The sequence below is a fragment of the Rhinoderma darwinii genome, chromosome 1, assembly GCF_050947455.1.
Source record: "Rhinoderma darwinii isolate aRhiDar2 chromosome 1, aRhiDar2.hap1, whole genome shotgun sequence".
In the NCBI taxonomy this organism is placed as follows: Eukaryota; Metazoa; Chordata; class Amphibia; order Anura; family Rhinodermatidae; genus Rhinoderma; species Rhinoderma darwinii.
In genome coordinates this window covers 451860935-451877887 of record NC_134687.1, presented here as the reverse complement: position 1 = coordinate 451877887, position 16953 = coordinate 451860935, and the positions used below count along the sequence as shown (strand labels likewise).

The 16953-nt window shown below is 43.8% G+C and overlaps 1 protein-coding gene across 2 annotated transcripts in view; it reads left to right on the top strand.

The window, feature by feature from the left end:
- Positions 1 to 1131: 1131 nt before the first annotated feature.
- Positions 1132 to 16953, top strand: part of DGCR2 (DiGeorge syndrome critical region gene 2) — an 89722-nt gene continuing 73900 nt past the window's right edge. For both annotated transcript variants that reach the window (XM_075832224.1, XM_075832216.1), the window contains exon 1: positions 1132 to 1447. In XM_075832224.1, the coding sequence (XP_075688339.1) occupies positions 1369 to 1447 (79 nt within the window). In that variant the 5' untranslated portion in view covers positions 1132 to 1368. The remainder of the gene's footprint in view (positions 1448 to 16953) is intronic.

Below are 16953 nucleotides of genomic sequence, written 5' to 3'. Positions count from 1 at the left end.
CTGATACGCTATTCCATCCATAAAAAAAATAATTAAAAAAAAAGGTTTACCAGCCCGACTGAGGCCTTATAGGATATACTTTTGACCTCAGTAGGGTTAATGGAGCCCTATGGACACGATTAGCATGTACATCGGGAGTTTACTGAATGTTCATGCTAAACGTAGAGCAAAAACGCAATGTGAACTAGGCCTAACATGTGAAAGAGCCTACCGGGACATGTGTGCCTACGATAATGTGCGGAATATGTTGGCACTATATTAGCAACAAGAAATAAACGGGATTTGTATTTATTGTACAAATCTTTACTTTTACAGGTGCAATCTTTTTACTAAAGAGAGTTCTCTCAATTTTTTTTAAATTAAGATTTCAAAATGAAAGGATTGATAAATGGCACTTTTTTTTGGTCGTGGTTGGTCCATTTGTCTAAGGGTATGTTCACACGGCTTATTTACGGACGTAATTCGGGCGTTTTCCGCCTTGATTTACGTCCGAAAATGCGGTTCGATAGCGTCGGCAAACATCTGCCCATTCATTTGAATGGGTCTTACGATGTTCTGTTCCGACGGTCATTTTTTTTACGCCCCGTTGTCAAAAGGCGGGGCGTAAATAGACGCCCGCGTCAAAGAAGTGCCTGTCACTTCTTCAGACGTTAAATGGAGGCGTTTTCCATTGACTCCATGGAAAAACAGCTCCATTTACGTCCGTAATTGACGCAGCGAAAAAGCGCCTCAACATGCCATGACGGCTGAAATTACGGAGCGGTTTTCTCCTGAAAACAGCCCCGTAATTTCAGCCGTAACAGACGCTGCCGTGTGAACATACCCTTACAATTTAATTGCAGGAGTCTCCCCATTGACAACCAGAACTCAGCGCTGAGAGACTTTTGCCATTTTTTTGAATTAATATAAAGAAATTAATACATAAACCAAACGATTGTAATATTCACGCACTTGAGCTTAATATTCATTGCTATATTACTGCGCGACATTTCCGTTTCTAAATGATACAATAATCGTATACAGCCGCAGATCCCCGAACTCTGCTTATTTTCACGCCCACACTCCGGTGTGTTCCAGATTCACGTGATCCACCGTGAAGCCCACCCCTGGAGCGCTGTGATTGGCTGCATTGTTTTCTGTTTGTTGTGAGGAGACGGAGGCCGCCATCTTGTTCCCGGAGATAGGAGCAGCGGAGCATTACCCGTTACCGAATACGACTAGGAGACGTGGTTACTTCCAGTGTACTAGCGGACTTATATATTGCCTCAGCAACATACTGCTAGGACCGGGATTGGTGCCCGCTACGCTCCACTTCTGCGGCGAGTGTCCGGTTTTCATTGCTCTGGCGGGAGGATGAACGGAGGATAAATGGTGCCCAAACCGGACAGCGGCACCTTCCTTGTTCTCTTTCTGCTTGTGCTAACCCTGACCGAGCCGCTGCGGCCAGGTGAGTTCTCCGGTGGGTGCGCGGCCTTTTGGCTTTCGTCTATTAGAATAGCGTGCATGGAGCCTGTGTGAGGTGTTGAGCTGCAGTACGTCGCCTGAGGCCGGCAGCTGTATGTGACTGAGGTAAATAATATCATGCATGAGGCCGGGGCTGGCATGTAATGTTAAGGGCGTGTTCTCGGCCCATTCAGGTTTCTCAGATGAGCTCCCGGTAATTAGACCTGTCTTCAGCAGTAATCCCCGGACACCGGGCAGGTCCCTGTCACTGGAAGGTCACCCTATGCAGGCTGGGTTGCCACTCCTTCCTTCCTGATTTCATGCCATTGCCCCCTGACAGGGAACTAGGGGGCATCATGCCGCATCCTTGTTGCACTTTGGCCTTTCTGGTAACCCACTTCAAGTGCTGCACTGCTGATTCCCAATAGGGCCTGTTTGAGTAATATGTTGTCTTTGTCACTGCCTGCTTCGTTCCACTATCACACAAAATACTGCCACAGAAAGCGCTTTGGAATTTAACGTGTGCGATTTCTGTATGAGATATATATATATTTTTTTAAGCTTTTCTTTTATATTGCTGTTTTTACCGACTGAAGTAAACGAGGGAAATACGCCACACGTGAAGCATGATGTAAAACAGCAGACTAAAGTGCAATGCGTATTCCTAAATTCTCATTTATGAACGTTACACAACTTCCCTCTGTGGAAAAGTATGTAACTCAAGCCCCCTGTGTGAACCTGGCCTAAGGCTTGTGATTTCATCCCGGATTATCCGCAGTCGTGAACGTGTTCTTGCCAGGGGAAGTTGCATCCTGCAGGGGAAATATAGCATTACCTGTTGGCTATTCAAATAGACCTGCAGGGTCAGCTGGAGTGGGAGACGCTCTCTGTTCTGGCACGTAGAGGGTCTCCTGAGTGCGGAACCCCCCTCCTCTATGACATCTGTATAATGGGGTATGTGGACAGTGATGGTCGTTTTGACCAAATCAGGAAAATCCGGTCAAAATGATCATATGTCTTATTTACCTGTGGGAATATCACTGATCTCCTGAACAAAAGGGCTCTATAGAAACCTCCCGTTTTTTTTGGTTCCAGTCAAAGGTCCGGTTTTCTTAGAATGTTGTCAGTTTCCCCAATAAGATTTACTATGTGACATCACATTTGAGTGGATTTCCCCTTTTAGCAGCTTACCTGATGAGTTGGCCACTAAGGCCTCATGCACACGAACCTGTTTTTGCGTCCGCAAATCTGCAGGTGAATTGGGGACTCATTCATTACACCATGCACACGACCGTGGTATTCACGGTTCGTTCCAGAACCGCAAATATGAGCCGCAGAAACTCATGACGTGTCTTATTACGGCCCATAAATTCGCTATGGATTTGCCCATAGAAGTCAATGGGCCCATGGAAACTGCGGATACACCTCCGTGTGACAGTTTCTAAGCGATGACAGGAAGTCAACATCATTGTTTTTCTTGTGCTTTTTTATATGATCTGCTTTTTACAGATGACACTTCATCCGCAAAAAAAATACAGACCTCGGTCCGTGAATTTGCGGACCAGAGAAACACTACGGTCATGTGCATGAGGCCTAAGGGTGCGGTCTCACGCAGCAGACGTTGTTGCAGAAATTTCTGCGACTGAAAAGCCGTTCCATTCATCTGTATCGGGTTGTTTCTGCAGCAGGTGCATGGATTTCTGCAAGTTTCAGTCAGATGAATAAAACGGATTTTCAGTCTCAGAAATTTCTGCAAGAGTCTGCTGTGTGTGACTGAACCTTAAAGGGAGTCAGTCACCAGAATGTCCGTATTAAACTAGTAACAGGGTATTATGGAAGAGACTAACCTGTTTCATGCGTTGTTTTCAATTTCTGCTTACTGCCTCCTTTGTCAAGAAATCCATTTTATTTACTTTATGCTATTGCGCATTTATGGGCAACGAGGGCGTCACTGTTGCCCCTAAATGCTCCTACGTCGCTACCCAGTTCAACCTCCCCTCCCTCCCTCCCTTCTTACAATGATTGACAGGGGGCAGGCAGTGTAATCAGCGCGTTCATGCCTTGCTCTGTACGGTCTGTAATGCGCGTTTGTCCCTGCTCTATATTCGGCGCATGCGCAGTACGATCTTTCTGCTCTCCTTTCTAATCGGCACTACTGCGCTCTTTAAAGAGGCTCTGTCACCAGATTTTGCAACCCCTATCTGCTATTGCAGCAGATAGGCGCTGCAATGTAGATTACAGTAACGTTTTTATTTTAAAAAAACGAGCATTTTTGGCCAAGTTATGACCATTTTTGTAGTTATGCAAATGAGGCTTGCAAAAGTCCAAGTGGGTGTGTTTAAAAGTAAAAGTCCAAGTGGGTGTGTATTATGTGCGTACATCGGGGCGTTTTTAATACTTTCACTAGCTGGGCGCTCTCATGAGAAGTATCATCCTCTTCTCTTCAGAACGCCCAGCTTGTGACAGTGCAGATCTGTGACGTCACTCACAGGTCCTGCATCGTGACGGCCACATCGGCACCAGAGGCTACAGTTGATTCTGCAGCAGCATCAGCGTTTGCAGGTAAGTCGATCTTACCTGCAAACGCTGATGCTGCTGCAGAATCAACTGTAGCCTCTGCTGCCGATGTGGCCGTCACGATGCAGGACCTGTGAGTGACGTCACAGATCTGCACTGTCACAAGCTGGGCGTTCTGAAGAGAAGAGGATGTTACTTCTCTTCACAGCGCCCAGCTAGTGAAAGTATTAAAAACGCCCCGATGTACGCACCTAATACACGCCCACTTGGACTTTTACTTTTAAACACACCCACTTGGACTTTTGCAAGCCTCATTTGCATAATTACAAAAATGGTCATAACTTGGCCAAAAATGCTCGTTTTTTAAAAATAAAAACGTTACTGTAATCTACATTGCAGCGCCTATCTGCTGCAATAGCAGATAGGGGTTGCAAAATCTGGTGACAGAGCCTCTTTAAAGGGAATGTGTCGCTAGAATTATTATTTTTTTCCAGTTAAACACTTAGTATATAAGTGATTACACATTGTTTTAATTTTTTCACAAGTCAGGAAATATTATAAGTAAGATTCTAATTTATAACATTTCCATGTGCTGGCCACTAGAGGGAGCAGTTCCCAAAATTACAGCATGGTCACTGTGGTAAAGCAACCTCATTGATTTATGCTGCAAATTTGGGGTGGACACACTCGCTCTAGTGACCTCACACAATCCCCCCCCCCTCCCTTATTCTGGCTAGTGCCAGGAGAAGGAGGGTTTTTTGAATGTCTTCAAACCTCCTACACTGTGTGCCGCCATTTTCTGAGCGAATGCACAGTGTAGGAGGATTAGATACAGGGCTCAGCAGACAGTATCACACATGAACATACACACACCTAAATTACCTGCTCCTGCCGCCTCCGCTGGTCTAACAAAGTTCTTGCCGCCTACGCTCCTCTTCCTTGCACCTTCGCTTTGTTGAACATATGGCCAGAAGCCGCGGCTGGAAGTCGTCATCTTACTGTCCGGCAGCGGCTTCCGGTCCACATGAAAATGGCGCCGGATTTAACTCTACGGACGAGCTTCGTTTTGGTCTGTGCCGTTCCCACACAGACGGCGCACGCTTCTGAGAATGGAACGGCTCCCATTCGCATTCTCTATGGGGTTGTATGTGCCGTATAGCATCTCTGTATGTGTCGTTAATCGACACATACAGAGATGGAAAAAAAAATGGCAGCCCCCATAGAGAAGGAAAAGTATGAATACAGTAAAAAGTTTAAAATGAGAACACAAATAAATACAATTTTTGTTAATATATTAAAAGCAATATAATAAAAAAAATAAATAAATAAATCCTGACACCTTCCCTTTAAAGATCCGGTTGCTGGAACCCTGCACATCTGCTAATGACTTAGTCGAAAGATGCTGGAACTATTGTACTGTTCTATAGCGTGATCATTATATGTGCATTGCAATGAGTCTGAACTTTGGCTAATAGAAAGGTGTTCTTTGTTACGGAATCCCCTTTTTATGATATCCATATGTCCGAACAGGACAACCCCATTAATGTGCTCAACTTTTTCAAAGTGCAGCTTATATAAAGAAATGCTGCTATCATTCACACAATATGTCAAAGTTTATGAAGGTTCTCAAAAGTAGAGATGCACTATATGGACAAAAGTATTGGGACACCTACAGGAGCTTTTATGACATCCCAGTCTAAATCCATCGTCATTAATATGGAGTTGGTCCCCCCTTTGCATCTGAAACAGCCTCCAGAAGACTGGAGGATTTTTTTTTCAAGATCTTGGGCTGTCTGTAGGATTTTTTTCCCATTCATCCAGAAGAGCATTTGTGAGGTCAGACGTGTTGGACAACAGTGTCTGGTTTGTTATCTCCATTCTAGAAAATCTTAAGGCTGGGTTTACACGACCTATTTTCAGACGTAAACGAGGCGTATTACGCCTCGTTTTACGCCTGATAATAGGGCTACAATACGTCGGCAAACATCTGCCCATTCATTTGAATGGGTTTGCCGACGTATTGTGCAGACGACCTGTCAAACGACGACGCGTAAATTGACTGCCTCGGCAAAGAAGTGCAGGGCACTTCTTTGCAACGTAATTTGAGCCGTTCTTCATTGAACTCAATAAAGAGCAACTCAAGATATACGAGCGTCTCAGACGCCTCGCATAATACGAGGAGGAGCTTTTACGGCTGAAACGAGGCAGCTGTTTTCTCCTGAAAACAGTCTGTCATTTCAGCCGTAAAAGCCAGCTAGCGTGTGCACATACCCTAAATGTGTTCGATGGGGTTGTGGTCAGGGCTTTGTGCAGGACAGTCAAGTTTTTCCGCTACAAACTCACCCAGCTATACCTTTTTATGGACCTTGTTTTGTGCACTGGGGCACAGTCATACTGGAACAGTCCAGTGGCGGTTGCTTTACACCACTCCATCCGACACTTTGTATTTTGTATGGTAATGTAAGGCTTGCATGCAGCTGCTCGGCCATGGCAACCCATGCCATGAAGCTCCCGGTGCACAGTTCTTGTGCTGATAATGTCAGAGGAGGTTTTGAACTGAGCAGATCGTTGGCAACTTTTATGCACTCTGCGCCTCAGCGCTCGACAACCCTTCTCTGTAACTTTACGTGGTCTGCCACTTCATGTCTGAGTTGCTGTGGTTCCTAAACGCTTCCACTTTTATGTAATACCACTCACAGGTCATCGCAGAATATCTAGGAGGGAATAAATTTAACAAACGGACTAGTTGGAATGGTGGCCTCCTATTAACCCCTTAGTGTCTAAGCCTGTTTTGGCCTTGTGGACACAGTCGATTTTTGCAAATCTAACGTGTCACTTTATGTGGTAATAACTCCGGAATGCTTTTGCCTATCCAAGCGATTCTGAGATTGTTTTCTCGTGACATGTTGTACTTTATGATGCTGAAAAAATTTTGTCGCTAAATTCAATATTTATTTGTAAGAAACGCCAAGATTTCGAGAAAATTAGCAAAAATTTGCATTTTTCTAAATTTAAATGCATTTACTTGTAAAACCGATAGTAATACCACACAAAATACTTACTAGTTTATATTTCCCATATGTCTTCTTTATGTTTGCGTCGTTTTTTGAACATTCTTTTCTTTTTCTAGGACGTTACAAGGCTTAGAACTTTAGCTGCAATTTCTCATATTTTCAAGAAAATGTCAAAAGCCTATTTTTTCAGGGACCAGTTCAGTTCTGAAGTAGCTTTGAGGGCCTTATATATTAGAAAGTCACCATAAATCACCCCATTTTGAAAACGGCACCCATCAAAGTATTCAAAACAGCATTCAGAAAGGGTTTTAACCCTTTAGGCGTTTCACAGGAATTAAAGCAAAGTAGAGGTGAAATTTACAAATTTCATTTTATTTCTTCGAAAATTCATTTGTAATACATTTTTTCTGTACCACTGAAGGTTTTACCCAAGAAATGCAACTCAATATTTATTGCCCAGATTCTGCAGTTTTTAGAAATATCCCACATGTGGCCCTAGTGCGGTAATGGACTGAAACACAGGCCTCAGAAGCAAAGGAGCACCTAGTGCATTTTGGGGCCTCCTTTTTTTAGAATATATTTTAGGCACCATGTCGGGTTTGAAGAGGTCTTGTGGTACCAAAACAGTAAAGACCCCCCAAAAGTGACCCCATTTTGGAAACTATGCCCCTCAAGGAATTTATGGGTATAGTTAGTATTTTGAACCCAAAGTTTTTTTGCTAAATTTATTTGAATTAGTATGTGAAGATGAAAATCTACTTTTTTTTGTGAAAAAACGTAGAAATGTTACATTTTTACAAGGAATAAAGTAGAAAAAACACCCCAACATATGTAAAGCAATTTCTTCCGATTATAGCAATACCCCATATGTGGTAATAAACTGCTGTTTGGACCCACATCAGGCCTCAGAAGAGAAGGAGCACCATTTGGATTTTGGGTTTCTGATTTTGCTGGAATAGTTTTCAGTGCCGTGTCGCGTTTGCAATGCACTGGAGGGATGAAAACCGTGGAACCCCCCCAATAGTGACCCCATTTTGGAAGCTACACCCCTCCAAGGAATTTTTCTAGGGGTAAAGTTAGCATTTTGACCCCATAGTTGTTTGTTCTGAATTCATTGGAATTAGTCGGTAAAGGTAAAAATCTACTTTTTTTCTGTAACTTAGACATTTTTAATTTTTACAAGGAATAAAGGAGAAAAAGCACCCCAACATTTGTAAAACAATTTCTCCTGATTACAGAAATACCCCATATGTGGTAATAAACTGCCGTTTGGACCCACACCGGGGCTTAGAAGGGAAGGAGCGCTATTTGGCTTTTGGAGCTCAAATTTAGCTGGAATAGTTTTTGGGTGTCATGTCGAATTTGCAAAGCCCCCGAGAGACCGAAACAGTGGAAGCCCCCCAAAAGTAACCCCATTTGAGAAACTAACCACTTAAGGAATCTATCTAGGGGTATAGGGAGCATTTAGGCCCCACACGTCTTTTGCAGAATTTATTAGAATTAGGGCGTGAAAATTAATATTAACATTATTTCCACTAAAATGTTTATCCTTTGTGAAATTGAAAAAATTAAAGGAGAAAATGCCGCCCAACATTTGTAAAGCAATTTCTCCCGAGTACAGCAATACCCCACATGTGGTCATAAATGCCGTTTCATTAGAAAGTAATTAACCCTTTACGAACTGATTCATGTTTTGCTTTTTTCTTTTTCGTTTTTCCTCCCCGCTTTCCGAGAGCCACAACTTTTTTTATTTTTCCGTCAATAGAGTGGTGTGAGGGCTTATTTTTTGCGGGACGAGCTGTAGTTTTTATTGGTACCATTTTTTGGTACATAAGACTTTTTGAGCACTTTTTATTACATTTTTTGGTAGAGCCAGGGTGACCAAAAAACTGCGATTTTGCAGTTTAAAATTCTTCATTTCACGGTGTGAGTTAAATAATGGTATATTGTAATAGCTTGGACTTTTACGGATGCAGCGATACCAATTTTGTGTTTTTTTTTTTTTTTTTTTTTTTACATTACTTTAGAGAAAAAATGTGAAGAGGGTTTCTTTTTGGACTTTAAATATTTATTTCATGTTTTTCACTAATAATAACTATTTACTTTTGTTTTTACATATTTTATTAGTCCCCATAGGAGACTTGAACCAGCGATCGTTAGATCACTGGTAGAATACACTGCGATACTAATGTATTGCAGTATATTGTAATTTTTACAGGCTCCTGTAACAGCGTGATCGCTGTTTCTGTCCGTTAGTCCCGGGTATCAGCTGTAATACACAGCTGACACCCGCAGCGTATGGCGCGGGCTCAGCGCGTGAGATGATCCATATATCACCCCCCACACCACGACATGCTATTAAGTCATGGTGCGTTAAGGGTTTAATGCGCAACGGATGGTGCAGAGTGAAAATTACAATTTTCCACTGATGTGCCATTTTAGTGCACTATATGTTGAGCCCAGTTTGTGCTACAAATACCACATAAAATATTAACAGGATTCTCCCCGGGTATGGCGATGCAATATCGGTGGACGTAAACGGCTGTTTGGGCACGCTGTAGGGTTCAGAAGGGAGGGACGCCATTTGGCCTTTGGAGCGCAGATTTTGCTTGGTAGTAGCTCTGGCGTTTTGCTGGTATTTCAGTTTATAATGTGGGGGCATATGTAGGCTGGGCAGAGTACATCAGGGCCAAAATAAGAGGGTCTAATAATGGGGTAAATAAATAATAATCCACAGATAAGTGGCCAGTGTCGCACTTATAAATGGCACCTGATCCTATCCGCTTTTGCAACGCTCTGTTCATTTTGCATCGGCATAATCTGGGAGCCGGAACTTTTTTTATTTTTTCACCACCGGAGCTGTGTGAGGGCTTATCTGTTGCGGGACAATCTGTAATTTTCATTGGTACCATTTTGGGGTACATGGGTTTTTTTTTGTTTTTTTTTTGTTCACTTTTTATTCCATTTTTCGGCAAGCCAGGTGACCAAAAACCATCAATTCTGACAATGATTTTTATTTATTTTTGACGGCGTTTACCCTGGGCTATAAATGACTATTATACTTTATTCTGCGGGTCGGTACGATTATGGCGATACCATATGTATATACTTTTTTTATGTTTTGCAGCGTTTGCGCAATAAAATAACTTATTTAGAAAATAATTTATTTTTTGTGTCACCATATTCTGAGAGCCATAAGTTTTTATTTTTATTTTTCAGTCAAAAAAAAGCTGTGTAAGGGCTTGTTTTTTGCGGGACGGGTTGTAGTTTGTATCGGTACTATTTTGGCGTACATGCGACTTTTTGATCACTTTTTATTGTATATTTTGGGAGGGGTGGTGACCAAAAAATAGTGATTCTGGCATTGTTTTTCGTTTATTTTTTTTGCGGTGTTCACCGTGCGGGAAAAATAATATTATAGTTTTATAGTTGGGGTCGTTACGAACGCGGTGATACCAAATATGTGTACTTTTTTTTTTACGTATTAATTTTTTTTCCTATAATAAAAGCAGTTCTTATTTATGTCACTTATAACTTTGATTTTTATTCTTTTTTTTTTTTTTTTTTTTTTTTCACTTGTCCCACTAGGGGACACTTAGACTTGCACCTCTGATCGCTGCTGGAATACATTACACTACACACGTAGTGTAATGTGTTCTAACTGTCATTGTGACGTAACAGTGCGGGTATGTGCACACGCTAGCTGGCTTTTACGGCTGAAATGACAGACTGTTTTCAGGAGAAAACAGCTGCCTCGTTTCAGCCGTAAAAGCTCCTCCTCGTACTGCACTTCTTTGCCGAGGCAGTCAATTTACGCGTCGTCGTTTGACAGCTGTCAAACGACGACGCGTAAATTACAGGTCGTCGGCAAACCCATTCAACTGAATGGGCAGATGTTTGCCGACGTATTGTCGCCCTATTTTCATAATACGCCTCGTTTACGTCTGAAAATAGGTCGTGTGAACCCAGCCTCACACTGACAGGAAGCCTACGACGACCACCCTCCGGCTGGTCCTCATAGGCTTCTGTACATGGCAGCCCGGAAGCCATTGTCCGGCGTCCGGTTGCCATGGGTACCATCGCCAGCCCCCGTGATTTCACGTGGGGGCTGCCGATCGGTGCTAAACACCTTAATTGTGGCGTTCAAAATCGAACGCCGCAATTAAGGGGTTAACTTCCGATATCAGCGGCGATGGGCCGCTGATCGGCAACGGGGAATGCAGGGCAGACACCCTGCACAGTTAACCGCCGCTGCGGTGTAGCGCCGCGTGGCGGTTAACTGTCAGAGCACAGACGTAACTGCACGTCAAGGTGCGCGAACTTGCTTCTCCCCTCGACGTACAGTTACGTCAAGGTGTGGGAAGGGGTTAAAGTACCCTGCTCAAATTCAGTGATATCTTTAGGCCAGGGCTACCCCAATACTTTTTGTAGTACTACATAATTGATTTTAACTATGGAGCGACGTCTGTGGTCCAAGATGTTATGAAGCTCAATGTACTCATTTGGATTACAGCTGTATCGCAATAGTTATAATCAATTATATAGTACTGCAAAAAGTGTAGTCCTGGTCTTAAAACGACCCACTCTATCACAAATGTTTGTGAAGGCAGACGGCATGGCTAGGTGCTTGATTTTATACATCTGTGGCAATCGGACTGCATGAAATACCTGAATTCAATGATTAACCCTTTCAGGACCAGACTCATTTTTAGGATTTCGTTTTTTCCTTGTCATAACTCTTATTTTTTCGTTGACACAGCTATATGAGGGCTTAATTTTTACGGGACAAGTAGTACTATTTAATATTCTATAAAATGTACGTTTTTTTTTTAAAACTCTTATTTAGCCCCCCTAGGGGGCTTGATTATACCATAGACTGCAATATGACAATATTGCAGTCTAAGGCCTTATTTACACGGACATTGCGCATCTTGGACGTGAAAAACTGCAGTTTTTTTAACGGCCGTCACACGGGCGTATAACTCGTTAGTAAGGGGGGATTCACACGAGCGTGTATTCGGTCCGTGCGGGCCGTGTGGTTTTCACGCGGCACGCATGGACCAATACAAGTCTATGGGGCAGTACAGACAGTCCGTGCTTTTTGCGCAGCGTTTGTCTGCTGCGCAAAAAGCGCGACAGGTTCAATAACTCTGCGTATTTTGCGCATCACGCACCCATTGAAGTCAACTTCCGTGCGAACCGACTGAAACAGCGCACCAGCTGTCAAAAGGATGAATGTAAACAGAAAAGCACCACGTGCTTTTCTGTTTCCGAACATCCAAACGGAGTGTCTTTGCGATGAGCGAAGCCGGACAAGCGAACCGAACTTCACCGGGTTCGGCCGAACTCGTTTTTGCCGAACCCGGCAAAAAAATTATCGGTACGCGACGTCAGGAGATAGTCACTGTCCATGGTGCTGAAAGAGTTAAACTGTTTCAGCACCATGGACAGTGACTTCCGATCCCAATATACATGAACCTGTAGAAAAAAAAACGAAGTTCTGACTTACCGATAACTCCCGGCTTCTTCCTCCAGTCTGACCACCCGGGATGACAATTCAGTCCAAGTGACAGCTCCAGCCAATCACAGGCCAAGCACAGGCTGCAGCGGTCACATGGACTGGCCCGTCATCCAGGGAGGTGGGGCCCGATGTCGAGGGACGCGTCACCAAGGACGCGTCACCAAGGCAACGGCCGGGAAGTTCTCGGTAAGTACGAACTTTTTATTTTTTCAACAGGTTTTTCGATATTGTGTTCGGCATTCACTGTCGAGGGTGCTGAAAGAGTTAGCTCTTTCAGCACCTTGGACAGTGACGGGCGTCGACTAGCCTCATCTCTATGATGGCGGCTGCGCGAAAATCACGCAGCCGCGCATCATACACGGATGACACACGCAGCTGTCAAATGTTTTTTGCGCGCGCAAAACGCTGCGTTGTTTGCGCGCGCAAAAACGCAACGTCCGTCTGTATCTGCCCTAAGACTAAGGCCTAAGATAATAATACTTTGTTGTTATTGAGACCTGCCAGAAGCAGGTCTCAATAGCAATCTTCCTATAGCAGGGCTGGGAGCGTTAACAAGGCTCCCAGCTGCTATAGGAGTACAGTCTCCCACGGGAGCCGGTGACCGGCCTAAAGTGAAAGGGGCAGTAAAAACCCCTCACGTGCTAGTGGTCACATCTAATGCTGGCATCTGAGGGGTTAAATGCTTTTTTCGAATTGCAAGCATTGCCGCTGGGTCCCTGCTGTGCAGCACAGCAGAGACCCGGCGGCTATGGTGCCCGCTCTGCTTCTGAGGCCATTTTTAAAAACCCTTTCCTGATGTAAATAGGCATATTAGCGACGGGAAAGGGTTAAAGGGGTTGTCAACTGATGACCTATCCACCAGATAGGTCATTGGTATATAATCGGTGCGACACCTGAACCCCCACACCATTAAGCCGCTCCGGCTGCCTCTGGGCACTGGCTGTTATGGCCCTTTATGCGATGTATGGAGCAGGAAGTCGTTTGCTCCATACATAGCATAGCGGCCGAACTGCAGCTCTACACCTATTTGCTTAAATAGGAGCAGAACTGCAGTAATGCAGCACCTCTATTCAGTGCCCGGAGCCAGCTGGTTCCGGCATGTACGTTCGGCGTTCCGAGGCAGCCGGAGCGACTTAGCGGTGCGTGGTCCGGGTGTCCAGTAGTGGACAACCCCTTTAACCCCTTAAGGACACGGCCAATTTTAGCCTTGAGGACAGAGCAATTTTTTTTAAATTTCCCTCTTTGCATCCCGACGCTCATAACGCTTTTATTTTTTGTACGACGTAGTTGTATGAGACTTTGTTTTTTGCGGGACGAGTTGTACTTTATGTACGTACCATTTTTTGGTACAAATACATTATCGTTTAATTTCTATACATTTTTAATTAGATTAAAATGCAGAAAAAAAGCAGTTGTGCAGCAGTTTTAATATTTTTTTTTTTACACAATACACCGATCATCATAAATAATGTTCTACATTTGTTGTACAGGTTGTTACGGTCGTATTTTAAAAAGTTGATTTATTATAAAAAATGTGTGTTTCTGTGTATTTTATTTACTTTTTATTTATTTATTTACCATTATTTTTTTTTTACATTCATTTAACTTTTTTTTTTAATCCCATAAAGGGATTTATCATTTTGATTTTTATTTTGTAACTGCAATGTACTGGCATAGATCTATATGCCAGTACATTAGCCTGTTACTGATCGTACACAGGCAGTTGTTAGGGCATACCTCAGTATGCCCTAACAACAGGAAATATGTTAAGACAGCCCTGGGGTCCTTCACTGGACCCTGGGCTGTCTGGCCATACGAGTTGTGGGCTTTGATCGCGTCACAGTTATTTTCTGTGACGCGATCAATGTGCAGTCCCCTCTCCCTTGAACGCCGCGATCAGCTGTCATCGCGGCGTTCAAAGGGTTAACAGCGGAGAGAAGATGTTTCTCTCCTCTCCGCTGTCAGAGCGGGGTCGTGGCTGTGTATTACAGCCGTTGCCCCGCTCTCGATCGCACAGACGGCTGTCACACAGGACGAGTATGCTCGTCCTAATGCGCGAAGTGCTCGCCGCTCAGGACGAGCATACTCGTCCTGTGTCGGCAACCAGTTAAGAGCTGTGTCCCATTAATTTGTCCATATAGTGTATGAGAGAAAAAGAAGCCATCGTGGGGGCAGACCGGGATCCCACTATAGTCACGCTCCTCACATGTGGCAATAGATTACGTTCAGTTACACTGTAAATGTATGTAAAACAGGCTCCGTGCACCTTTTAGGCCTCATGCACACGAACATATTTTTCCCTCCTGTAAATACGGGTCCTTGGTCACACGTATTCGACTCGTATTGCCCCAGTATTTATGGACCCGTGTCCGTAAATACGGGTCCGGTGTCACCAGTATTCCACACGTATTTACGGGCACATTTTCATTGCACTGCACTAACCGGCAGCCCCTTCTCTCTATCAGTGCAGGGTAGAGAGAAGGGGCAGCCCTTTCCGAGGTAAGAGTAAAAGAAATTCATACTTACCCGGCTGTTGCCTTGGTGATGCGTCCCTCTCGACATCCAGCCCGACCTCCCTGGATGACGCGGCAGTCCTTGTGACCGCTGCAGCTTGTGATTGGCCTGTGATTGGCTGCAGCGGTCAAATGGGCTGAAACGTCATCTCGGGAGGCCGGACTGGAGGAAGAAGCAGGGAGTTCTGGGTAAGTATGAACTTCTATTTTTTTACACGTTGATTTATATTGTGATCTGAATTCACTGTCCAGGGTGCTGAAAAAGTTACTGCCGATCGTTTAACTCTTTCAGCACCCTGGACAGTGACTATCCACTGACGTCGCCTAGCAACGCTCCCGTAATTACGGGTGCACACACGTAGTCACCCGTAATTACGGGAGCCCCATAGACTTCTATGGGCCTGCCCGTGCCGTAATTACGGCCTAAAATAGGACATGTTCTATATTTTTCAATGGCACGGGCACCTTCCCCTAAGCATACGGGGAGGTACCCGTGGCCAATAGAAGTCCATGGGCCCGTAATTCCATGGGGCCTTAAGTGTACCTTTGTTCACATCAGCGTTCAGTTCCATTCACCTTTCCGTCAGAGGAACAGATGAATGGAAACTATAGCTTCCGTTTGCATTACCATTGATTTCAGCAGCACAATATTTTTTGCGTTGCTTGTTCTCATTGTATGCTAGACAGGTCTCTAATATACTGCCCTTAACCCCTTAGTGACCATCCTATTTTAGGCCCTAATGAACAAGCTATTTTATTTGTTTTTCTATAGTTGCATTCAAAGAGCTATAACTTTTTTTATTTTTCCGTCGACACAGCTGTCTGATGACTTGTTTTTGCGGGATTAGTTGTACTTTTTAATAGCACCATTTTTGGGTACATATAATTTTTTGATTAACTTTTATGAACTTTTTTTGGGAGGATTAGAAAAAAACCCTGAAATTCCACCATTGTTCTATGCGTTTTAAAGGGAATGTGTTGGCAGAAAAACATGTTTTTTTTTTAAAAAATTAAACATTTAGTGTGTGGGTGATTAAACATTGTTCAAATTTTTTTTTTTTTTTTTTTGCACGAGCCAGGAAATATTATAAATTATTTCTAATTTATAATACTACCCATTTTTGGTCACTAGATGGAGCTGTTCCCAAAATTGCAGCATTGCAACATTGGGTTAAAAGCCCTCGCTCTAGTGAGCTCTCGGCATCCCCCCCTCCTTTATCCTGGCTAGTGCCGGGATAAACGAGGGGTTTGAACCTCCTACACTGTGTGTCGCCATTTTTTGAGCTAACCCACAGTGTAGTAGGTTTACATACAGTAGTAAACACACAAAAACACGAACATACATTGAAATCGCTTACCTGCTCCTGCCGCCGCGGCTCCCTCCGGCCCGTCCGCTCCGTTTGCTGTCGCTGGTGCAAGTGCATAAATCCGGAAGCCGCGACCGGAAGTAGTAATATTACTGTCCGGCCGCGACTTCCGGTCCACAGGAAAATGGCGCCGGACGGCGCCAATTTCGAATAGGACTGTGTGGGAGCGGCGCATGCGCAGTTCCCACACAGACGCCGTACACTGCAGTCAATGGGACGGGAGCCGTTCGCAGTCCCTATGGGACTGTGGCTGCCGTATTCCATGTCTGTATGTGTCGTTAATCGACACACACAGAAATGGAACAAAAAATGGCAGCCCCCATAGGGAAGAAAAAGTGTAAAAATAAGAAAAAGTAAAACACAAACACACAAATGAATATAAACGTTTTTAATAAAGCACTAACATCTTTAACATATAAAAAAATAATTAGTGATGACACTGTTCCTTTAAATTGACGCCGTTCACTGTGCGGCATAAATAACATGTTACCTTTATTCTATGGGTCGGTACGATTCGGACAATACCACATATGTAGAGGTTTTTCATGTTTTTATGACTTTAGCACAATAAAAACGCT